At 48.9% G+C, this 19,883-nt stretch overlaps 2 protein-coding genes across 4 annotated transcripts in view; one reads left to right on the top strand and one right to left on the bottom strand.

The window, feature by feature from the left end:
- Nucleotides 1-8,829, top strand: part of LOC137430819 (sorcin) — a 70,703-nt gene extending 61,874 nt beyond the window's left edge. For both annotated transcript variants that reach the window (XM_068121606.2, XM_068121598.2), the window contains exons 7-8: nucleotides 8,306-8,364; nucleotides 8,710-8,829. In XM_068121606.2, coding sequence (XP_067977707.1) covers nucleotides 8,306-8,364; nucleotides 8,710-8,736 — 86 coding nt within the window. In that variant the 3' untranslated portion in view covers nucleotides 8,737-8,829. The remainder of the gene's footprint in view (nucleotides 1-8,305; nucleotides 8,365-8,709) is intronic.
- Nucleotides 8,830-9,352: 523 nt separating this feature from the next.
- NOP58 (NOP58 ribonucleoprotein) overlaps nucleotides 9,353-19,883 on the bottom strand; it is a 32,574-nt gene continuing 22,043 nt past the window's right edge. The window contains exons 11-15 of one of the 2 annotated variants that reach the window (XM_068121579.2): nucleotides 18,612-18,746; nucleotides 17,250-17,311; nucleotides 16,930-17,066; nucleotides 16,570-16,697; nucleotides 9,353-9,668 (exon numbers count right to left, since the gene is read on the bottom strand). In XM_068121579.2, coding sequence (XP_067977680.2) covers nucleotides 9,618-9,668; nucleotides 16,570-16,697; nucleotides 16,930-17,066; nucleotides 17,250-17,311; nucleotides 18,612-18,746 — 513 coding nt within the window. In that variant the 3' untranslated portion in view covers nucleotides 9,353-9,617. The remainder of the gene's footprint in view (nucleotides 9,669-16,569; nucleotides 16,698-16,929; nucleotides 17,067-17,249; nucleotides 17,312-18,611; nucleotides 18,747-19,883) is intronic. The other variant, XM_068121587.2, reaches the window with a different exon arrangement.

Here is a 19,883-nt window from a genome sequence, read left to right as displayed (position 1 = left end):
CTTGAGGAACGTGGAGTTCACGGTTAGTCCGTGCATGAAAGTTCACTACATGGACGCCTTTAGGAACGGCGTTCACGGTTAATTCGTGTAGGAATCTTGGCTCGGCGGCTCCGCCGCATTCAGTGTTTCAACTTCTCAGAACTTCCCTAATAATTAGGGTGGGACCACTTGTCCCTGTAGTCCCATGAATAGCGGTCTCCTTCTCGGCCACTACTTTGCCAATCCTTCCTTCGGGAGCGGCCGTAACTCCGGGAGCCTCCATAATAATATTGATTGCGGCCACCACCAAAACTACCGCCCAGTTGTCCTCTCCTGTAGACCTCTCGACGCCTACGAAATGCCTTCCCTACTGTTATGGTCCGACCCTCCAAATCCTTGCCATTCCAATTCTTCTCTGCCTCTCTGGCGTCTTTTGTGCTGGCAAACGTGACAAAGCCGAACCCTCTTGACTGTTGCGTTTCCCAGTCTCTTACCAACCGCACTTCCACCAGCGGCCCATATCTGTTGAAGACAGAGGTCAGAACTTCTTCCTCTGTTTTGAAGTTCAGTCCCCCTACAAATAACTTGGCACTTTTGTCGCCATCCCGAGCTGGTGTGGTGTTATTTTCCCTGCTGGGCTCTTTACCAACCCTCAGGTTACCATAAACTTGACCCCCGGCCAAATCATTCCCGATAACCACAGAGACACCCTCTACAGGAAGCGTGGCTTGTAAACCGACGGTGACCGGTCCTGACACCAAATCGGACTCCAAATGGATGACATGAAGTGGAGCACTAACACCGCCCCCGATCCCCTGTAAACGAACACTATTCCCCGTTGCCGTCTCCTCGGACCATGGCAAAATGCCTTCAAGCATTAAAGATTGATGTGCCCCTGTGTCCCTCAATATCCTAACCGGTCTCCGGTTAGTCGAGGCTCCATCCCGTGACACAAACCCCTCTGAAATAAATGGTTGGTAACCCTTTTGATGGCGATTTCTCACAATGGCCATTGCATTTGGAGTCGTAATAGTCTGACTCCGCTCTGGGTCTTCCCTGTTCATGCGGTAACAACTGGACATCAAGTGTCCAGGTTTCTTGCAAAAAGCGCAAGTAGGCCCGGAGGAAAAACTCGTGGTCTGCCTCGGGCCCCCTGAACTATAAGTTTGTCTTGGGCCCGCATCCCTCTGATTTCGAACAGGTGGGGTATCATAGTTGTCCCCATAATCATCTCGAGGCCGCCGCCATGTAGGGTCGTTCTCCGCACTGGGTGTTCCATAACTCCCCTGCTGAAGTCTAGGCGAGGAGTTAGGTTTGTGGACCCCTATTCGGTGGGTTAAGGCATAATCATCCGCCATGGTGGCTGCGTCCCACAACTTTGGTACTTTCTTTTCCTGCAGGTACACTTTGATGTCCTCGTGGACACACTGCTGGAATTCCTCCACCAGGATCAAGTCCCGCAATGTTTCGAAGTCTTTCCCGACTCCTTTTGACTCACACCACCGATCAAACATGTTTTCTTTCACTCTGGCAAACTCCACATGGGTCTCACTCTCCCTCTTCCTGGCATTCCTGAATTTTTGCCTGTAAGCTTCCGGAACCAACTCATAGGCTTTGAGGATGTGCTTCTTCAGTACCTCATAATCTGCACATTGGTCCATTGGTAGCGCCGAATAAATTTCCTGAGCTTTCCCCACCAGCACACTTTGCACGAGTATGGTCCAGGCCTCCTCCAGCCAGTTTAATTGTCGAGCCACTTTCTCAAAGTGTGGAAAAAATTTCGCGACTTCCTTTTCACTGAACGGTGGAACCAGCCTCACATGTCTGCCCACATCCCAGGTTTTCTGGTTAGGTGTCGACCCCGTCAGCAAGGGTGGTGCCTCTCCCCGTTCTCTCATTAACTCCAGCTCCTTGAATTTGATTTCTTGCTGAAGCTCCATGTCACGTTCCTTTAATTCCCTTTCCGCTTTTCTCTCCTCTGCTTCGAGGTCCCTTGCAGCTCTCCTCTCCTCTGCTTTTCTCCCTTCTAACCTTTCCTGGAGTTCTCTTTCCACTCTCCTTTCCTCTGCTTGTTTCTCTTCTCTCCTCGCTTCTGCTTTCCTTTCCTCTTCTTTTAACCTTTCCTGGAGTTCTCGTTCCACTCTCCTTTCCTCTGCTTGTTTCTCTTCTCTCCTCTCTTCTGCTTTCCTTTCTTCTTCTGCTCTTTCCTTTTCTGCTTTCCTTTCTTCTTCTGCTAACCTTTCCTGGAGTTCTCGTTCCACTCTCCTTTCCTCTGCTTGTTTCTCTTCTCTCCTCTCCTCTCTTCTGCTTTCCTTTCTTCTTCTGCTCTTTCCTTTTCTGCTTTCCTTTCTTCTTCTTTAATCCGTTCCTGGCTCCGTAATTGCAACTCCAGTTTCCGGAGCTCAACGTCTTCTGGTTCTTCGGGTAGCCACTCCCAGGCTAACTCGTCCCATGTTCCTAATCCCACCATAGATTGTATCACCGTGGCCTGCAACTCTGCCTTCCTCAAATTAGTTCGGACCTCCAAGTTAAAATGTTTGGCCAATTTCAAGAGGTCCGACTTTAGTAACGCTCGGAACTGTGCCTCACTCGGTGTTACCGCAAAGTTCTGTGCCACAAACGCCATGGTGACTATCGTTAACACCTGTTAACCTTCACCCAAGACTTTACCCCAATTTCCCCAAAAATTTTCCAATTAATATTTAATGAATAAATTTTAATTAATAAAAATCTTATTTTATTATTTTATACAAATACTCTTTTAGATCCCGGACGTAGACCCAATTGCGTAATCGTAATTTGGACGAGCCCCCAATTCTGTTACGTGGTCCCCTCGGTGACTACCTGGTCTCGGTGACCCCCGGACCGTGAGAGGACCTTCGCCAGCAAGTTGTATTATATATGCGCTTTCGCCACGCAATCCATATGAATTCCACCCAAGAGAAAACTGATGTTCCAGGATATATTTCAATGGCAATGATACCATACAATTTCAATGATACAACCACGGAGATTTTCCCCGAGCAATAAACAACAAACAACCATCAACAATTCCCAATCCACAATCAATTCCCTATATGATTAAGATGGCCATCTTATATATGTGTGTCCACTTCTGTACTCACGACCCCCTTTTGGTCTCTGCCCCTCACAATGTCTCTGGGCCCCTCCTGACCGAGATGCTGGTCGGCGTCGCCGCCCTCGGGCGGTTGAACGAACCCCGGGTGGACGTGTTTCCACCGGGCAGGTATCGTACCAGGCACCGTGGCTGCAGCCCCTCGTGGCCACGCGAAGCGGGTACGGTAAAGCAAGCCAAAAGCCCCACGCCGCTTGCAAGGCGTGTTACGTTAGGCCCCAACGTGCGACCCGTACGCGTCTGTTTAGACGGTGCCGCGAACGGTGCCCGACGCGGGGTCGATGCACGGCCCCACGTCAACTTGACGTCTCCACCGGATAGGTACACGTCCCGGTAACTCCTCTCGCCAGACGGGCTTCGGAACGCCGCTTTTCCACGCAGCGCAAGGTCGATCCCACCTTTCGTCGGAGCGGGGCGAGGAAGAATACTACTCGTCGCTTTTCTTCCTCGTGTCTTTTTCCTCTTCCGTTTCCGGTCACTTCCGTTTCCGGACACTTTTCAGAAGGGCTCCTGACCCTCCAACCACCACAACCCTTAATCTATTACACATGGATAAGCAAAGACCTGAATGGTAATTCACATACATTCACATAAATATGTAACAGTACACTGAATCTTGTGGTGAGGCAGTTGCCCTGAAACAACTTGCCTTTGCCTCTTGGAAGGCTAATCCATCTGAAGGCAATCTCAGTTCCTTCCACCAAGCTCGGAACAAGTGTGTGTCTACCCTCAGGAGTGCCAGGAAGCACTATCTCTTCACACTCAAGAATGAACTCTCAAACCTGTCTCCTTCCTCCAAATCCTGGTGGCATCTGGTCAAATCCGTTTCTGGTGTTTGTTCCCCCTCCATCCCCTCCCTTACCTCAAATGGCCAGACAGTTGACATCGCACGTGACAAAGCCGAATGCCTCAACTCTGTGTTTGCCTCAAAATCTTTAGTCCCAAAACCATCTCTCGCTGTTCCCACCTTTCCCAGTCGAACCCAACTGCTCCTGGACTCTGTGTCCTTCTCTCCTGACAAGGTGGAGGAGTTTTTGTCTGACCTCGACTGATTCTGCAACTGGACCAGACGGCATCAGCCCACGGGTCCTAAAATCCTGCTCTGCCGCTCTATCTCACCCTCTCTCTGTTCTTTTCACCCTCTCTTTTGCTCAAGGTCATCTGCCAGCATCCTGGAAATCAGCAAACATTACCGCTTCACACAACAAAGGCGCAAAAACAGATCCTTGCAACTACAGACCAATCAGCCTGCTCCCAATGTTATCAGCAAAGTCATGGAATCCATCATTGCTTCGGATATGAAATCTTTCCTCTTCTCCAATGGCTTGATCTGTGATCATCAATTTGGTTTCAGACCAGGTCACTCTACTCTGGACATGCTGCTTCTGCTTTCTCAACAATGGATGGAGGTCCGCAATGCCAAACAGGAAATCAGAGCTGTCTCCCTTGACATATCACGTGCCTTCGATACGGTCTGGCACCCTGCTCTGCTCACCAAACTCTCCTCCTATGGTATCCATGGAAATCTCCATGCATGGCTTGCGGACTTCCTCTCTTGTCGTAGTCAACGTGTGGCCTTGAATGGATTTCTCTCATCTCCCCTTCCTGTTCAGGCTGGATTTCCCCAAGGCAGTGTTCTAGGCCCTGTGCTTTTTCTGGTCTTTATCAATGATCTCTCCGACTCTCTGGAAAATCCTCTCTATCTCTTTGCTGATGACTCCACTCTCTGCCGCTCCATTCCTCTTCCCTCATATCGGCAGTCTGCAGCCTCCTCACTCTCTGGACTTGGACAAAATCACAGACTGGTCAAACAAGTGGAACATGTCTTTCAATCCTGACAAATCTCACACTCTTACTCTGTCTCTCCGAAAATAACTGGACAACCCTCCCATCGACTTTCTCAACAATCCTCTCCAAGAAGTTCTGTCGCTCAACCTTTTGGGTCTCACTGTCTGCCATGATCTTTCTTGGGAAAACCACATTTCCAAGCTGGCCTCCAAAGCCAGTCGCCGACTGGGCATCCTCCGTCATGCGAAGTCCTTCCTCGGCACACCTGAGCTCCTCACCACATGCAAGGCTTTCATCCACAGCTCAATGGAATACTGTTCTCCCCTATGGGCCGGTGCTCCCGCCTCACACCTAGCTCGGCTTCACGCTGTTGAAACCAAAGCTTTCAGAATTATTGGAATCTCGCGCGATGAAGCTATCTCTGAGGGCCTTTCACTCACTCACCGCAGGCAGGTAGGTGGTCTTTCTGTCTTCGACCTAGTCCTCTCCGGCCTTGCTCCCCCAGCTCTCTCTGTGCGCTGTCCCCCAAATATTCCGACAGGTCGCACAAGATCTGCCAGCAACCCTCTGATGGTTAAACTGCCGAAATCTCGGCTCTCTGCTCACCTTCACTCTTTCATTCCTCTTTTCTCCCGCCTCTGGAACAAACTCCCACACTCCCTTCAATCCCACTCCTCCCTCCAGGTCTTTAAAACAGCTGTTCACCACCATCTCTTATCTTCCCCCATCCAAAACCTTGATCTTTTCTACCCCCACTAATTCACCCCAGATCCACCTTGTTTGAAATTCCAACTTCTTTCCTGGAAGTCCTGGCAGTGTCCATATGTTTTATACCTCTCCCACCCCCCCCCCACCCCCTCTTCCCATGGCCCTACCCCAAAGCCCTCTCCCTCCCACAGATCTCTCGATGTCTCCATGTCTGTCGGTCCCTGCTCTCAAATGTTGTGTTTGTGTCCTTCCCCCTCTCTCCCCATCTTCTCTACCGCTCCCGATGTTATATGTTTTATGTGTCGGTTTGTCTTTCTGTGTGATTAATGTTCGCTCTTTCACGAGCCTCGATGTTGTATACCAAAAAAAAAAAAAAAAAAAAAAAAAATTGGGCACACTAGTAGACTATCATATTATGAAAAGATTTGGATATGGGGCCATCTCAGATTCAGAGATTTGATTTTTGCAAGATTTGCAGATTTTGCAGATTTGCAAGCTGAGATTGCAACGCCAGGGACGGCCGACTCCTTCCTGCGAGCTGCCCACGTCACCCGCACAAGAAGAGCTCATCAAATCACTGCAGCGGCACTGCACATCCTGCAACACCGTGCGTACAAACGCCACTGTATGACATGCTGATGATGCAGAAGACCTGCCTGAGTTTGAAGACTGGTGTCACCAGAGAGGAGAAGACATTCCCAACTTTCAGTACTGGGCAACTGTGCTGGAACTAGAGATGTTGGTACTGGTCTACGTGCGTTCTCTGCGGCAGGCTTCATTCACGATGTACCTTGATGCCCTGACGGAACTGGTCCCATGGTTCCATGCCTTAGACCACACACACTATGCCACGTGGGTCCCTGTTCACCTGAGGGACATGGTTGCACTCCCAATGAAGCACCCAGATGTAGCCAGAGAATTCAGGGCTGGCAACTTCACTGTACAAAAGACGAAGAAGGTGTTCTCTTCGATCCCAATCAAATCGAAATCTTGCAAAAATCAAATCTCTGAATCTGAGATGGCCCAATATCCAGATCTTTTCATAATATGATGGTCTACCAGTGTGCCAAATTTGGTGCTTTCCTCACAAAATGCACAACTGTTATGCTAAGTTGTCCCACTGATAGGTGAGGCACATTAACAAACGAATGAAACAGATTTGGTCAAATTCTGCCTTTTTTTAACTCGATCGCATTTCACACAAAGTTTTGGGCAACTAAAGAAGAAGAAGAATCGGTTGCTTCTCAGATAAAATAAATAATTGTCTCTGCAATTTCAGGTAAATTTTCTTTTAAAAATGGCTTTTTCTGCAATCAGTGCATGGATTGACATGTGTGGGTGTGGGATGGGTGTGGTGTGTGTGTGTAGTGTGTGTGTGTGTGTGTGTGTGTGTGTGTGTGTGTGTGTGTGTGTGGGAGGGGGGGTGGTTGTGTGTGTGTGTGTGTGTGTGTGTGTGTGTGTGTGTGTGTGTGTGTGTGTGTGTGTGTGTGTGTGTGTGTGTGGGGGGATGTGTTTGTGTGGGGATGTGTTTGTGTGGGGATGTGCATGTGTGCGGATGTGGGGATGTGCGTGGGGGGGGGGGGGGGGGGGTGGATATGTGTGCATGTTGGGGTGGGGGGGTTGGGGTGTGCGTGTGGAGGAGAGGGGGTTGGATGTGTTTGTGTATGTGTGGGGGGAAGGGGGATGTGTGTTATGGGTGGAGGGGTGTGTGTGTGTGTGTGTGTGTGTGTGTGTGTGTGTGTGTGTGTGTGTGTGTGTGTGTGTGTGTGTGTGTGTAGGGGGGGATGTGTGTGTGGGGGGGGGGGGGGGGGAGAGGGATGTGTGTGGGGGGGGAGGGATGGGTGTGGGTGTGTGTGTGTGTGTCAGGGTTGTATCCAAGGGGGTTGTGTCAAAGCATGTCCAATGAAAGTGGGGCTGTATCAAAAGTGGGGTTGTATCAAAAGTGGGGTTGTATCAAAAGTGGGGTTGTATCAAAAGTGGGTGCGAGTAAACCGGTCATCACTGCCAGCAGTTTTGAAGTGGCAGTTCTAGTTATTATTATAATGACTACGAAAACGATATGACTGAAACAAGCCCACTGCATTAAGAAACCTGGGTTTAATTTGTCCGAAGCGGACGGTGAGTCATAACGCCTAAGGCCTATATGTACCCATTTTGTTGGAAGACGAAACGCCGATGCTTTCGATATTTCATGATCATTTTAACAATCGGTTTGTTTGTGTTTCACATTGAATGAAAAACGTAAAGGTAGAGCATGGCGATTGTGACATATGACAGGTTCGACAATATGTTCGGCATATAAATCAAAATGGCGGTGCATGGAGAGTCAGCCGCAGCACCGCCGTAATGACATCAGACGTAATCACATCACCCTGTCATGTGACCAGATTCTCAGCTCTGATTGGTATACGTTTGAGGGGACATACATATACAATTATACATACATACAGATGGAGAAACGCTGTTTTAGAGGGCTCTGCCCGATGGGCTATGCCGTAAAAAAATTACAAAATGAAATTCTGCTTTGCTTGCATTTCTAAAGTTGAGGTGCTGCACAACATGTCAACATGCTTCAATAAAGGGTGACAGGCAGGGCAGAGTGGTGCTCTCCAATTGGGCCGATAGAAACGCATTGAATTTTGAAAACCACCAACGACCCAATGAAAATGCATTTATTCCCCATTTCCTGTGCAGATAATTTCCGGAGGCGTGATACAACCCAGCAAGGCAAAGCTACATTTGCATATGATGATGTAAGTACTTGCTTTGCAACCAAAGGGGCTTAGGCAAAGGCCCAACAATGAACTCCCCCACCCTTCCTCCCCGTGGACAAAGCAATTATGGTAGGTGGATTTTTTAAAAGTGTGTTTACAGTTAAAAAATAACTGCCTTTTCCAAAACGACATGTTGCTGCAGTTAATTACAATTTAATTTTTTGAAGAAAGACCAGGTCATTCCAATACCATCCTATGGGATGTATCACTCATTCAGCCAAATATGGAGCTTTGCTGTAATACACCATCATAGAAAAGTAACTTTCATTGACCAATCTTCACAACTTATCTTCACTACCTTCACTTCCACCACATGTCTTTCAGTTTATTCAGGTGACCATTGGTTTATGAGCTGCTCGAGGGGGGGATGAAGACGAACGATGAAACATTGTTTTGATGGGTTTTGGCAGTGTCGAAAAATAAACCTCCATTACGAAAGAGCAAGTTTGTCACACATCATCCAACACGTTTTGTTGATTTATAAAGTGCCATTTACTCACCTACACATTCGCTCAGCCAGTTGCACAGCTGCTGTTCACCTGTTCAACGCAAGATTGCTTTGGGATGAAAAGCAAATGAACCGGAATTTATTTAAACATGTCATCTGTGTCGGAGAAATTTTGAGAACACAGAATATTGGAAAAGCAAAACAGTTCAATGACCAATCTTTTGGGAGGCAACACCAGGGGTGCTTCCTGTGACACTATACCATATTAATCTCGATCTTGGTGAATATTGGGCCTGTCACTCAAAGGTCTGCTCCAATGAACAAGAGCCAAAGCAAATGAGTTTGAAATGTAAATGTAGAAATGAACAAATGAACAAAAGGTCATCCGATGGCAAGATGGGTTTGGTGAGCTCCTTACATACCTGAACATTCAAGCCTCAAACAGGGTCAGGAGTGATAAATGAAACTCCACGATGTAATCCCGATGACACAAAGTCTTAAAAGTATTGAAAGAGACAATTCTCATGTGATCGTCAATGTAATACAGTTTTTAAAAAAACCCAAAAAACAAACAAACAAAAAAAACCAATGAATCCGAAAGGCAAAGGAAGGAAGCGAGTTTTACAGGCAGGTTAAAAAAAAGTGCAAACGATCAGATAAAACAATTTTAAAAATACTTTGCACTATGGCAAAACAAAGCCATTGCTAATTTGTGGAGCTTTCCATTCAAGAACAGCTATACCAACAATTATCCACCGTCAAAGGAAATCATCGAAACCACAATTCATGGTGATTTCTTTTTCTTTTTCTTCTTCTTCTTCTTCTCTGGAGATGGCTGCAACACATTTGATTCCAAATTCATAACCACTTACCACACCGTACATAAACTGTCCAATGATGCAAATATGACGAGAACGGCACTCGGTAGAGCACATACCTCCTCGAGGCTGAACAGTTTATGTTTTGTATCCCACTGATGGGCCGGATCTGCTGAGCTGAACCAAAATCGAATCTGCGTGTCGGTGTCATCCAACCAAATTGTCATAATCCATCTACATCTTTTTGAAATATCGCACTATATATCGTTTTTGGCCTGGAGGAGGACCATTCGAGCAAGGACCGGTCCGCTCGAGCAAGGAGGCTTGCTTCGATCTCTCCACAGCATCGAAGTCCTTTCCGACTGACCGACTTTTCCGACTGACTTTCCGACGAAGTGGTGCTGACCGTCCACAGCATCGAAGTCTCCACAGCATCGAAGTGTGGTGCTGACCGGGTCGCCGTGCTGTTCGCATTACAGCCGGACCGAATATCGTCACTTCGTGGCTGCTTTCCGCCGCCGAAATCCAGCGCGGCTTGGGCGATTTTGCCCATTTGGAGAACACCCAGCGAGGCCTTCATCGGGGCCAAGCGAGCAAGGGCGTGTCGGGACCTGGTTCCCGCCATTGACCGAGTGGTTCGCACCAACCAGAGCTGTTTTCGGATGACTTGCTGATGTCCGTGGACTTCGCGCCAGGCTCTGAGATGACGTGCATCGAAGTCCTTTCCAAGGGTGTGGTGCTGACCGGGCCGCTGTGGTGCTGACCGGGCAAGCGTGGTGTGGTGCTGACCGGGCCGACCGGGCTGCCGTGCATCGAAGTCCTTTCCAAGGGTGTGGTGCTGACCGGGCCGCCGTGGTGCTGATCGGGCAAACGTGGTGTGGTGCTGACCGGGCCGCAGTGGTGTGGTGCTGACCGGGCCGCAGTGGTGTTGTGCTGACCGGGCCGCAGTGGTGTGGGGCTGACCGGGCCGCAGTGGTGTTGTGCTGACCGGGCCGCAGTGGTGTGGGGCTGACCGGGCCGCAGTGGTGTGGGGCTGACCGGGCCGCAGTGGTGTGGTGCTGACCGGGCCGCAGTGGTGTGGTGCTGACCGGGCCGCAGTGGTGTGGTGCTGACCGGGCCGCAGTGGTGTGGTGCTGACCGGGCCGCAGTGGTGTGGTGCTGACCGGGCCGCAGTGGTGTGGTGCTGACCGGGCCGCAGTGGTGTGGTGCTGACCGGGCCGCAGTGGTGTGGGGCTGACCGGGCCGCAGTGGTGTGGGGCTGACCGGGCCGCAGTGGTGTGGGGCTGACCGGGCCGCAGTGGTGTGGGGCTGACCGGGCCGCATTGGTGTGGGGCTGACCGGGCCGCAGTGGTGTGGTGCTGACCGGGCCGCAGTGGTGTGGTGCTGACCGGGCCGCAGTGGTGTGGTGCTGACCGGGCCGCAGTGGTGTGGTGCTGACCGGGCCGCAGTGGTGTGGTGCTGACCGGGCCGCAGTGGTGTGGTGCTGACCGGGCCGCAGTGGTGTGGTGCTGACCGGGCCGCAGTGGTGTGGTGCTGACCGGGCTGCAGTGGTGTGGTGCTGACCGGGCCGCAGTGGTGTGGTGCTGACCGGGCTGACGTGGTGTGGTGCTGAACGGGCCGCCGTGGTGTGGTGCTGACCGGGCCGCCGTGGTGTGGTGCTGACCGGGCCGCTGTGGTGCTGACCAGGCCGACGTGGTGTGGTGCTGACCGGGCCAACGTGGTGTGGTGCTGCTGGGGCCCCCGCAGCCATGATGCCTCCCCAGAATTTCCATGTTTTTAATATTTCCCAGTGTGTACCCTGGATTAGAATAGGTACACCGTATCCCTGCGTGTCGTAAGAGGGTTGGCGTCAGGAAGGGCATCCGGCCATAAAAACATTGCCGCAAAAAAAGAGAACCATGACAATTACAACTACATAAGGGCAGGGTACAGCCCGAAGTGGAGATCGGTTTCTGAGGTTTGGGACATGGAATGTAGGGACAATGACAGGGAGATCAGGAGAAGTGGTGGAAGTATTGGTCAGAAGAAGAGTGGACATATATTGTGTGCAAGAGACGAGATGGAAGGGAAGTGGTGTGAGAATGGTGAAGGGTAGGCAGGGACAGAAATACAAGTTTGTGTGGCAAGAGTGCCTGGAGGGCGTGAATGGTGTTGGTGTCCTGTTTTCTGAGGAGTTTGTAGACAGTGTGGTGAGTGTGACTAGAGTGAGTGATAGGTTGATGGTGAAAATGATGATTGGAAAGCTCTTGGTGAACGTCATCTCGGGATATGCTCCGCAGGTTGGTCGGAGCGATGAAGAGAAGGACAAGTTCTGGTGTGCGATCGAGAAGCTGATGGAAAACGTGAAAGATGAGGAAGTTGTTGTGGTCGGAGGAGACCTAAATGGACATGTGGGAAGGAGTATGGATGGTTTTGAGGGAGTTCATGGGGGTTATGGATATGGTGTGACATGGAGAAGATGACAGGATTTTGGAGTTTGTTGATGGAGCTGATTTGTTGATTTGTAATACTCAGTTCCAGAAAGAGGATAATAAGCTTGTTACATACACGTCAGGTGGGTCGACGGTAGGGGGCACCTCCGGGACACAAAGGTGATCCCGGGGGAGGAGGCTTTTTCACAGCACCACTTGGTTGTCTGCGACATAAGGGTGAAAGGTGCGAGGAGAGCTCGGCGGGTGAAGTACCAACCGAGAATGAAGGTGTGGAGGTTGAAAGAGGTGACAGTAAGGGAGGCATTAAAAGAGAGGCTGAGTAGGGTAGAGGATGATGTGGTTGAGCTTGAAAGTGGTTGAATGTCAATGAAAGCTAGTCTGTTGGGAGCCGTTGGTGAGGTATGTGGATGGACAAAAGGACTACAGAGGCACTCGGAAACATGGTGGTGGGATGATGAAGTTGGAAAGAGGATTGACGAGAAGAGGAAGAAGTTCAAGGAGTGGCAGAAGGCGAAGGGTACGGGAGCAGAAACAGCAGAGCATGAAAGTTATAAGGCAGCCAAGAAGGCTGCAAAGAAAGAAGTAGCAAAGGCGCAGGAGGCATGTAGGAAAATGTTCGGAGAACGCTTGGATTCGGAAGAGGGTCAGAGAACAGTATTCAGCATTGCAAAGCAGATAGCGAAAGAGAGGTGTGATGTGATGGGGGTGAGTTGCTTGAAGGATGAAGTGGGACAAATCGTTGTGGACCCAGATGGAATTAAAGGAAGATGGAAAAGATATATGGAAATGCTGTTGAATACAGAGAATGAATGGGATGGCAACATGGAGAGTAACCCAGTTTTTGGACCGGCAGAGAAGATAACTGAGAAGGAAGTTGAGGAAGCGATAAAAGCAATGAAGAGTATAAAAGCGGGAGGGCCGATGGGAGTTGTGGGAGATATGTTGAAGGCAGCAGGAAGTGGGGTATGAAGAGAATGACAGAGATCTGTAATCTGGCGGTGAAAGAAGGCCGGTGGATTGGGCACAGAGTACCCTCGTCCCTCTATACAAGGGGAAAGGTGACCCTCTAGAGCAGGGGTGGGGAACCTTTTTCCTGTCGAGGGCCATTTCGATTTTTAGAACATCCTTCGAGGGCCATGCTAAATTATTGAATACATATATCGGACTCACCTAATGCGATGGCTGGAACTGTTTCTCTTTGGCGAGGCGTTTGGTGTCAGGTGGTAGTGATGATGATGCTACTCGCAGCTGGTTTTGCAGGTTTGGGTCAGTCAGTCTTGAGCGAAACCGAGTCTTTGCAAGAGTCAGTTTTGAAAAGAACTGCTCACAGCTGTAGGTCGTCCCAAACAGTGATGCAAACTTCAGTGCATGTCTCCTCAGAATGGGAAAATCCTCAGCACATACATACAGTTTGTAGAACTCGAGCAAAGGGAGGACAAATCTCACACTCTTACTATGTCTCTCCGAAAAGATCGACTGGACAACCCTCCCATCTACTTTCTCAACAATCCTCTCCAAGAAGTTCTGTCGCTCAAGCTTTTGGGTCTCACTATCTGCCATGATCTTTCTTGGGAAAACCACATTTCCAAGCTGGCCTCCAAAGCCAGTCGCCGACTGGGCATCCTCCGTCGTGTGAAGTCCTTCCTCTGCACACCTGAGCTCCTCACCACATACAAGGGTTTCATCCGCAGCTCAATGGAATACTGTTCTCCCCTATGGGCCGGTGCTCCTGACTCACACCTAGCTCGGCTTCACGCTGTTGAAACCAAAGCTTTCAGAATTATTGGAATCTCCCGCGACGAAGCTATCTCTGAGGGCCTTTCACTCACTCACCGCAGGCAGGTAGGTGGTCTTTCTGTCTTCTCCCGACTCCTCTCCGGCCTTGCACCCCCAGCTCTCTCTGTGCTCTGTCCCCCAAATATTCCTACAGGTCGCACAAGATCTGCCAGCAACCCTCTGATGGTTAAACTGCCGAAATCTCGGCTGTCTGCTCATCTTCACTCTTTCATTCCTCTTTTCCCCCGCCTCTGGAACAAACTCCCTCACTCCCTTCAATCCCACTCCTCCCTCCAGGTCTTTAAAACAGCTGTTCACCACCATCTCTTATCTTCCCCCATCCAAAACCTTGATCTTTTCTACCCCCGCTAATTCACCCCAGATCCACCTTGTTTGAAATTCCAACTTCTTTCCTGGAAGTCCTGGCAGTGTCCATATGTTTTATACCTCTCCCACCCCCCTTCCCATGCCCCCCCCCCCAAAGCCCTTTCCCTCTCACAGATCTCTCGATGTCTCCATGTCTCTCGGTCCCTGCTCTCAAATGTTATGCTTGTGTCCTTCCCCCTCTCTCCCCATCTTGTCTACTGCTCCCGATGTTATTTGTTTTATGTGTCGGTTTGTCTTTCTCTGTGATTAATGTTCGCTCTTTCACGAGCCTCGATCTTGTATACAAAAAAAACAAAAACATTTTTTTGTTATAGATAGATGAATTGCCTCGCGGGACGGATCAAAAGGTCTCGCGGGCCGTATACGGCCCGGAGGCCGGAGGTTCCCCACCCCAGCTCTAGAGTGTGGCTCGTGCCGAGCGATAAAGTTATTGGAGCATGGAATGAAGGTATTGGAAAGGGTGTTGGAGAGGAGGATAAGGAAGAAAGTGAAGATCGACGAAATGCAGTTTGGATTTATGCCAGGAAGAGGAATGACAGACGCGCTTTTTATTGTGAGGCAGTTGCAGAAGTACATGGAGTAGAGGAAGAAGTTGTTTCTTGGGTTTGTTGATCTGGAGAAAGCATTCGATCGGGTTCCACGCAAAGTATTGACATGGGCATTGAGGAAGTTAGGAGTGGAGGAATGGTTGATCAGAGTAGTGATGGCAATGTACAAAAGAGCGCGCACAGCTGTAAGGACGAAGGACGGGAACAGTGGTGAGTTTGAGGTGAAGGTGGGAGTGCATCAGGGGTCGGTACCAAGTCCACTACTATTTGTAGCTGTGATGGAGGTGCTGGCTCAGAACGTAAAGGAGGGTCTACCGTGGGAGTTGTTGTATGCAGATGATCTGGTGTTGCAACATGTTGATTGCGGAAAGTATGGATGGACTGAAGGAAAAGATGAACAAGTGGAAGGAATGTATGGAGACAAAAGGTCTGAAGGTGAATATCGGAAAGACGAAGGTGATGGCAAGTGGTAAAGCATGTGGTGAGGTGGAAAGAACTGGGAAGTGGCCCTGGGCTGTGTGCAGGAAGAGTGTCGGAGTGAACTCCATTCAATGTACAATGTGTGCTGAGTGGGTTCATCAAAAATGTGGTGATCTGAGAGGGTCATTAACCAGTGCGGCAGCTACATTCAAATGTAAGGTGTGCACAGAGGGAGCTGCAGATGGAGGAAATGTTGAGTTGGATCTTGGAAACGGCGTGAAGCTGGAAGGTGTGAAAACATTTTGCTACCTCGGAGACATGCTGAATGGAGAAGGTGGATCAGACTCGGCAACGGTTGCTAGAGTGAGATGTGCATGGAAGAAGTTTCGGGAACTGAGTGGCGTGCTGATGAGGAGGGGAGTGTCGTTGAAGCTGAAGGTAAAGGTGTATGCTGCATGTGTGAGAAGTGTTGTGATTTATGGGAGCGAGACATGGGTAATGAACATAGAGCAGCAACGAAGGTTGCAAAGGGTGGAAATGCGAATGGTTCGATGGATGTGCGGAGTATCATTGAGAGAGAGGAAGACAAATGATGAATTGCAAAAAATGATGGGAATAGAGCCTGTGAATGATGCTGTGAAGAGGAACAGCCCTTTCACGAGCCTCGATTCAGTATACAAAACCAAAAAAAAAAAAAAAAACAGGTTGAGATGGTTTGGTCATGTGTTGAGGAAGGATGAAAGTGACTGGTTGAGAAGAGCGATGTTAATGAATGTAGAAGGAAGTAGAAGACGGGGAAGACTGAGAAAGACTTGGCTAAAGATGGTGGAAGAAGAAATGCGGGCAAGGGGGTTAAACAAGGAAAGATGCAGAAAATAGGGCAAGATGGAGAAGATTGTCATGGGGACCGCAAGGCTTACCCCCGATCTAGCAGGGAAAATGGCCTTAAAATGAATGTTGTTGTTGTTGTATATCGTTTTTGGCCCCATCTCTCAATGGTGAAGAATTATTTAAGAAATCAAACCAGAACAGCACTCTTCGACGTTGTGACAGCGACCGATATGCCTCCGCCCACATTATTAGGTCATTATACATGTTTGCACCAAGTTCGATTTCAATACTTTCAGCTGTTCTCAAGTATCTCGTTTTTTTATTTTATGACTTTTGACCACCGACATCGAAATCTGATCAGTTCATCTTTGCATCATAATATATACTTGCACCAAGTTGTCAAAATCTCAGTGGTTTACAAGTTGGCTCGCGACTAGAATTTTTACCTAACTGGACCTTGGACCTCTTGACCCCATAATTTAATCAGTTCACATTTGCATCATGATACACTAAAACATCCTTACCATGACTGATGTGCTGGCTTCAAATTCCTCCTCCTCCTCCTCCTCCTCCTTCACCTCCACGACCACTTCTTCTTCTTCATCTTTCACCTTGTGCTTTTTCTTTTTCTTCTTTGGTGTTTGTAACTCTGCTGCAAAAAAATGACCATGTTTAGATAAATTAAGGGCGAGTTAGAAATACATTTCGCTTTTCTCGCACAGACTTGACAAGTCGCAAAGCATGTACAGAGCTTCAGCTCACGTTCATTATATTCGGGCCCATTTTGGCAAGCGAGACGCTGCCAATAAGCCAAAGACCATGGTGTCGACAATCGACCGAGATGTCACCTCGTGCTCACAAAAAAGAAATCTGTGGATACTGACCATCGGTCTCCACAATTGGTTCCTTCTTTATCTTCTTAATCGGTTTGCCTGAACCTTCTCCTGTCTCGGATAGCTTTCGCTTCTTTGGTAACAATGGGATGGTCGTTTCTCCAGAGGGGTCATACGTTCGCACCTCGCTGGAACACGGGAACACACAAACAACCGAATACCCACCGTTACCAAATGAAGGTCAAAGCATTGCCAATGACAATTGCAAAATGCCTTCAAGGCCACAAGTGCATCTATATTTTGAGAATGGCACACTCCAGAAAAACACAAGGCAGAGCTCGCAAGAATCAACTCAGCACAACAGGACTCACGTCTTATGCTGGTAATTATCAAACTTGGCCAAGGCTTTTCCACTACCGCTGATCCTCTTCAACTGCAAACATACATGGAAGGCAACAGCAATCAGTTGAGGAAGGAGTAAAGGAAAAGCAGGTCGAAAGGAGATGGGTAGGCAAACCTTGACATTTTTGTGTACATAACATGCAAACTTCCTTCAACCTTCAAGTCCAGCAAATCATGGAAAAAGAAAAGGGATTTGGCATCCCAAAGCCATAAAGCAATGCAAGCAAGTAAACCAATAATTTTTTTCTTTTTCTTCTTTGGTGTTTGTAAAGGTGGGTTTTCACGGGACACGCGAACGGTTCGCGAAGGATGCGAATGTCGAAAAAATGGCAAAGTCCAACATTCGTATTTTAGGCTCCAAAAGTTCGCCAAACATGCGCGGGAGTTCGGAAGCATCGTCAATTGTTCGCAGGAGTCGTTTTTAGTTCGGCGGGTATTTCAAAAATGTTTGGAATACCCGCCGAACAAAAAACGACTTCTGTGAACAATTGACGACGCTTCCGAACCCCCGCGCATGTTTGGCGAACTTTTGGAGCCTAAAATACGAATGTTGGACTTTGCCATTTTTTCGACATTCGCATCCTTCGCGAACCGTTTGCGTGTCCCGTGAAAACCCACCTTAACTCTGCTGCAAAAAACGACTATGTTAAGATAAATTAAGGGCGAGTTCGAAATACATTTCGCTTTTCTCGCACAGACTTGACAAGTCGCAAACCATGTACAGAGCTTCAGCTCGGGTTCATTACATTCAGGCCCATTTTGCCAAGCGAGACGCTGCCAATAAGCCCAAGACCATGGTATGGACAATCGACCGAGACGTCACCTCATGCTCACAAAAAATAAATCTGCGGATACTGACCATCGGGGCGGGGTAACAAGCCACCACAGAATGCATCCTGCTGCTCTGTGTCTCGAGTTAATCTTTGGCAACACCCGGCTGGCACCGTTAGGGAGACCATTACCGTTACAACTAGTTCCATCAGAGAGACCGTTCCCTTGCTGTACTACTGAGCAATATAGGCAGCCATTAGATGAGGCTGTGACAACTGAATGCCATAATAGCAAAAAATAATTCTTATATAGCTAGCGTTCAACACATTGAATCCAAAACTGGGACATGCATCATCCGTTCTGCCAAGACTTGGCTGGAATGCGCAGATCTTACTAACCCAAATTAAATCCCTTTAGCAGTTGACAAGTTGTCACGGTAAAGAAAATCTGCTATGCACGCACAGACAGCGGGACGGACAACCTGAAAACATAATGCCTCGTCACAAAAATTTAATGGACTTGTCCTAAACAAGTGCTATGCAGAACAGCTCATCACCTACCGAGTTCTCTTCCAGGTGTCGGAGTCGCACTTCAAGCCGAGCACGGCTATCAATGCCTAATTCTGCCCCATCGCCTTCGCCAAATGCGTCGTAGCGGATTGCAAGGGCGGTTTTGGCAGCCAACATCCGGGAAACCTGATGGAGGCAACGAAGAATTTTATATGTTTTTGACTAAAAGGAACAACCAAATATAAGCATTTGTATATTCGAGTTGTTTCTGCTCTTCAACTGTTTTGCATACAAATCAATCAAAAGAAAAGGGGAGTAACAAATAGGTGAGGGGAATGATGAGCAGCTGACCAGTATCTGGCGCACTAATGGGAATGAGCGTGACGGCGATTCTAAACACATGATAAACATATAACTGACTACACGAAACACAGTGCAGTTATCCTACACGGCATTTTCATTACAATGCAATATACAACAATATATAATACTAGTGGGGTCACCCGTGGGCATGGATGTGTGTGACATTTGGATATCTTGATTTAGATGCTGCACATTACATTTTACAAAATGGTTACTGGCAATTCATCAGATCCAGAAATGGTGTAATGAATACAATTTATTTATTTCACATATGTGACCCCTCACTCCTCTCCACCCTCACCAATGCCTCCTCATACTCCCCTCCAATGCCTCCTCATACTCCTCTCCAATACTTCCTCACACTCCTCTCCAGTCACACTCCTCTCCAATCCCACTCCTCCTCACACTCCCCTCCAATGCCTCCTCATACTCCCCTCCAATGCCTCCTCATACTCCTCTCCAATCCCTCCTCATACTCCTCTCCAATCCCTCACACTCCTCTCCAATCCCTCACACTCCTCTCCAATCCCTCACACTCCTCTCCAATCCCTCACACTCCTCTCCAATCCCTCACACTCCTCTCCAATCCCTCACACTCCTCTCCAATCCCTCACACTCCTCTCCAATCCCTCACACTCCTCTCCAATCCCTCACACTCCTCTCCAATCCCTCACACTCCTCTCCAATCCCTCACACTCCTCTCCAATCCCTCACACTCCTCTCCAATCCCTCACACTCCTCTCCAATCCCTCATCACTCTCCAACCCCGAGCTCATCACTCTCCAACCCCTAGCTCATCACTCTCCAACCCCTAGCTCATCACTCTCCAACCCCTAGCTCATCACTCTCCAACCCCTAGCTCCTCACTCTCCAACCCCTAGCTCCTCACTCTCCAACTCCTCGCTCCTCACTCTCCAACCCCTACTCCTCACTCTCCAACCCCTACTCCTCACTCTCCAA

This window comes from Myxine glutinosa, chromosome 1, assembly GCF_964187855.1.
Source record: "Myxine glutinosa chromosome 1, kmMyxGlut1.1, whole genome shotgun sequence".
Lineage (NCBI taxonomy): Eukaryota > Metazoa > Chordata > Myxini > Myxiniformes > Myxinidae > Myxine > Myxine glutinosa.
The sequence above is the reverse complement of the archived record's forward strand: the minus strand, read 5'-3'. Positions and strand labels throughout refer to the sequence as shown.